This window comes from Uloborus diversus, chromosome 6 (assembly GCF_026930045.1).
Source record: "Uloborus diversus isolate 005 chromosome 6, Udiv.v.3.1, whole genome shotgun sequence".
In the NCBI taxonomy this organism is placed as follows: domain Eukaryota; kingdom Metazoa; phylum Arthropoda; class Arachnida; order Araneae; family Uloboridae; genus Uloborus; species Uloborus diversus.
The window spans coordinates 125,015,756-125,020,723 of record NC_072736.1 but is presented as its reverse complement, the minus strand read 5'-3'; the positions used below and the strand labels follow the sequence as shown (position 1 = coordinate 125,020,723).

Genomic DNA, 4,968 nt, shown 5'->3' with positions numbered 1-4,968 from the left:
TCTTTAAAATTTAAATTTGCAGCTTTGGTAATCGACTCAACTTCGATTCGCGAGAGAGTATCTGATACCACATTTTTTGAACCTTTCACATGCCGAATGTCTGTGGAGTACTGCGAAATGAAATCTAAATGGCGTAATTGTCTTGGGAAACATTTATCTGGATTTTGTTTAAAAGCATGAGTAAGTGGCTTTTGGTCTGTATATATTACAAAAATTCTGCCCTCTAACATGTGTTTGAATTTTTTAATAGCAGAGTAAATTGCGAACAGTTCCCTGTCATCGGTTGACCATTTTTGTTGACTTTTGTTTAGTTTCATTGAGAAAAAGGCTATTGGTTCCGATAGTCCATGCGATAGTTGATATAAGGTTCCGCCTATAACAACCTCTGAGGCGTCTACATATAAGCTTAATTGAGCTCCTGGAATGGGATGTCTCGAAAGAGTGGCTTTAGCAATCGCGTTTTTCGCGTCAATAAAGGCTTTTTCTGCTTCTTCATTCCATTTAAGTTGTTCTGCCGCTTTGCGAACCTTGGAATGAGATTTCTTTTTATTTGTATGTCCTTCTAAAAGTTGTACTATGAGGGGCAAGTATATGCGCAGCTTTGGGTATAAAACATCGGTAGAAGTTGAACATACCTAAAAATCTACGCAACTGGGTTAAGGTATCTGGTTTTGGAAAATTTTGGATACAATGTACTTTATCGGGTAGAGGTTTTATTCCGTTTTCCGAAAGATTGAATCCTAAGAAGTCTATAGTTGACACACCAAGTATGCACTTTTGTACGTTAATACAGAGACCGTATTCATCTAATTTTGAAAATATATTTTTCAAATGTTGGTGATGCTCTTCGGGATTTTTAGATGCTATTAGTATATCATCGACGAAGGCGTAAACTCCTGGTAATCCTCGAGTAATTTCGTCTGAAAAACGCTGAAATGTAGCACTCGCATTACAGAGGCCGAACTGCATCATTGTACTTTCAAATAGGCCAAAAGGAGTACAAATTGCAGTTTTGTGAATATCGTCCGGATGAATAGGAATTTGGTGGTACGCTTTTATTAAGTCAATTCGACTAAAAATTTTTGTTCCGTGTAATTCAGCTGTAAAATCAGCAACACAAGGGATGGGATATTTATCTTTTATTGTTTGAGCATTTAGAGATCTAAAATCACCAACTGGTCTCCACTCTAAAGTTCCTTTCTTGGGAACCATGTGGAGTGGCGAAGCGTAGTTGCTTTTCGAAGGTCTTATATGTCCTAGATGCATCATATTTGGAAATTCTTGCTTAGCAATTTTAAGACGATCTGGAGCTAACCTTCGAGGTTTTGCTACTACGGGAGGACCTTTTGTTATTATGTGGTGAACAGTATTGTGTTTTACTGTTTGATGTGGATTAGGTAATTTGGTAATAGCAGGAAATTCTCGCAACAATTTATGATATTCTGTATCTCCAGAAAGAGAAATTTGAACCGAATGTAGTTTCGAATCTTTAATTCGGCCTGCTGATTGCAATTTTGTTTTCATATCTCTCAGACACTTATTGCGGAGATCTGGCACCAATTCAAAATAATGGAAGAAATCTGCTCCGAGAATAGGTGAACTAACATCTGCAATCAGGAAAGTCTATAAAAAGTTTCGTCTTAAATTCAGATTCAGCGATAAGATTTTCTGACCATAAACATTAATGTTGGAAGAATTTGCTGCCATAAGGGTTTGTTGTGTAGCTTTTCGTTTCTGGTAGATATTAGCAGGAATTAAACTGACGTCCGACCCTGTGTCAACCAGAAAAGATATATTTGTCGTCCGGTCACGAATGAACAGGCGACGTGATTCCTTAGGCAAAGAATAAGTCGCCGCTATTCCTTGCTCGTTTCATTTCCCTGCCACTTGCAAGGTTTCACGCATTTTTCTTCTCTACATTTTTCTCCAAAGCGTCTATGATACCAACAAATTGAAAAATCACGCTTACGAGAGACACTCCTTTCGCGAGACCCATTGTTTCTGCGATTGGGCGAACGACCGCGAGAATAGGAAAGACGATCAATTCTTCTATTGAACTTTTCAATTTCGCGAAGAAATTTAGTCTCAAGTGTTGGTTCACTTTTATTAGACACTGCAAAAGTCTCCGTGGAAGATGGTGAAACTTCTATGATCCTATCGGCAATTTCTGCAGCTTTGTCTAAAGTAAGTTCGGAAACTGCAGCTAAAATTGTTTGGACTGAAGATGGCAAACGCTGCAAAAACAATTCTAGCATCAAATTTTCAGCTACATTTAAAGTTTCTGCGCGACGTTTTATGTTCCGTAGCAATTCAGATGGTTTGCGAGAGCCTAATTCTTCCCCTGAAAGTAACTTTCGAATTTCCTGTTGGGATGATTCCCCGGACCGATTTATAAGTTCTTTCTTAATATGGGAATAAGGATCGGTTTTATCTGGTTTCATTAATACATCTCTTATTAAAGAAGCAGTATCAGGAGGAATATGTGCAACTACGTAATTGTATTTTGTTTTCGAATCAGTTATGGGCTTTGGAGTAGCAAGTTCAAACGTACTTTCGCACATTACAAACCATAAACTAGGATCTGATCTATGGTACTGGGGTATTTGTACTGCACTTATTTCAGACATGGTGCAAGGTTCAGATTCTTTAGGTTCAGACATTGAATGAATTATATTAATGCATATAAATATAGTACTATAACATAAATGCGTAATTTATACTGATAATGGGAATTAGGCATTATATTCACAAACGCGACATATATACAACTGAAAAATGCAATGTTAAAAATTATCAAACTTACTATATTTTTAAAAATAAAACTTCATGAAAATGAACAGTAATTACATGCATATGAAACATTTTCTTCGACTTTATCATAAGAAAAACATCGAGAGAGCTTAAACTGAAGTTGAGGGAAATAAAGGGCCACCTAAGTGACCTATTTTTCCACGCGAATCAAATGCAAAGCACAGAGAAATGATTTACAGAAATTGCACTTATCTGCGTCCTTGAAAGCAAAAGTTCCCCACTGTTGCTATGACATTGCTGCTCGGTTGGAACACTTTGAAGATGTTGTGCTCGGCTTCACCACACAATTTAATCCATTTTTTGTGTTTTTGGGCGAAAATGCAGCACAAGTTTAGTTCTGTTGAAATGGGTGTTTAGTCCGAAAGGTTACCATTATGTAGTGGTGGTGGGTGTGTCAGAGGTGGAATATTCACTACATGACTCGGTTGTAGTAGATCATTGTTTAATGCACATATTCACACGTTCACTCTACCAGAGACAATCTTGCTCTCTGACTGCCAATGCTGATTCTCAGCTGTGATGTATTTATCCTTTGAGATGGAGTGGCCATGTGTGTATTTGCACATAGCAGAGGCGAGGCATAATTTATTACTGCACAATACTTTTATTACCCATTATTCACATCACGAACACACATACACAACTATATACATCACGAACAAGAAGTAGAACTGAAACTTCACGCACAAAGATAACAGTTACGGTTACCGCTAACCGGTTACATATCGATATATGACATCCCTTCCCCTTTACAAATCCAGTCTCTGTGGAGCTTTTCTAGATCTTGTGGATCTGCGCAGAGGAGGCGGATCTGCTGTTGACGACACAGGACTGGCTGCGGTGGTGTTGCCATCCGTCGCTGGTTCAGCCTGGTTGGTGTTGGCCGGCAAGACGACTGGTTCAGCTGGTGGCTCTGCTGAACTCCCATTTGTTGTAGCATCCGCTGCTGTTGTCGTAGTAGAACAGTGGGCCCTGGAAGCAAGATTTGGAGCCTTGCCGATTCGTTCCCATTCCTGGTTCTCCAGATTCCCACCGTCCCTTATTTGGTCAACGTGGCGCCGCCACAGTTGCCCATTGACGTTGATGGTATAGTGGAGTTGTCCGTCTTTACTGACTACTTTCCTGAACTTCCACCTTTTATCACCATGACGGTAGTTGCGCACTGCTACGTTGTCCCCTATGTGAAAGACACGATCCGAGAACTGAAAGTTATCCTTCCTAATCCTGTCTTGGACCCTGGCGTGCAGATCGGGTTTCACCAGGTCGATGCGTGTCCGGATCTCACGCTTCATCAGCAGCATTGCAGGGCTGTGGAGGGTTGTCATGTTCGGAGCCTTCCTATACTGCATCAGGAAGGTGCTGAGCTTTTGCTGGATGGTGCCGGGGTACTCCTTCATCGCGCGAAGAGATTGCTTGACGGTAAACACATACCTTTCAGCTTGACCATTGCTGGAAGGCTCGAATGGAGCTGAAGGTCTGTGCTTAATCCCGTTTCGGCTCAGGAAGATCTTAAATTCATCGGACTTGAACTGAGGCCCGTTGTCACTAACTATCATCAGTGGAAGTCCAAACCTCGCGAAGCAGTCCCTAAGACACTCGATCGTCTTCAATGCTGTTGTATTCTTCATTGGATACGCTTCCAGCCATTTAGAATGTGCATCCACGATGATCAGATACATATATCCGAACAATGGCCCAGCAAAATCAACATGTAGCCTCTCCCAAGGTTTGCTTGGGTACTCCCAATGGTGGACTTTGGCTTTTTGGGGATCTGTTTTAATTTGCGCGCAGTGGACACAATTCTTTACTGCTTCTTCTATATCCTTGTCTATGTTCTTCCAAAACACGAACGATCTTGCTATCGCTTTCATCTTTACAATCCCTAAATGCCCTTCGTGTAACTCCTGTAGCACCCGGCTCTGGAATTGTTTTGGAACCATGACTCTAGATCCGTACATGATGCAACCATCTTGGAGACTGTATTCCGCTTCCTTCCCCTTTAGACCCTCTCCACTTCGAAGTGCCTGCAACAGTGGTCTGCTTTCTTCATCTTCCTCTGTTCCTTTGGCTAATTCCCTGGCAGTGACTGGAAGTGTCTCAATCTGTTGCAGTTGGAAGAGCGTAACATCATCTCGGACTTCCAGTTCTTCTGACTGA

At 40.9% G+C, this 4,968-nt stretch overlaps 2 protein-coding genes across 2 annotated transcripts; both read right to left on the bottom strand.

Annotated features, from left to right (window-relative positions):
• Positions 1-1,856: 1,856 nt before the first annotated feature.
• Positions 1,857-2,627, bottom strand: LOC129224281 (uncharacterized). Its single transcript, XM_054858708.1, has one exon. The coding sequence runs from the start codon at positions 2,625-2,627 to the stop codon at positions 1,857-1,859; it is 771 nt and encodes a 256-aa protein (XP_054714683.1).
• A 933-nt stretch (positions 2,628-3,560) lies between these two features.
• LOC129224967 (uncharacterized protein K02A2.6-like) lies at positions 3,561-4,751 on the bottom strand. The gene has a single exon (XM_054859514.1). The coding sequence runs from the start codon at positions 4,749-4,751 to the stop codon at positions 3,561-3,563; it is 1,191 nt and encodes a 396-aa protein (XP_054715489.1).
• Positions 4,752-4,968: the final 217 nt, after the last annotated feature.

Bases quoted from the DNA above. Each gene is read 5' to 3' on its own strand.
- LOC129224281 (XM_054858708.1), bottom strand. From the start codon at position 2,627: ATGTCTGAAATAAGTGCAGTACAAATACCCCAGTACCATAGATCAGAT.
- LOC129224967 (XM_054859514.1), bottom strand. From the start codon at position 4,751: ATGGTTCCAAAACAATTCCAGAGCCGGGTGCTACAGGAGTTACACGAA.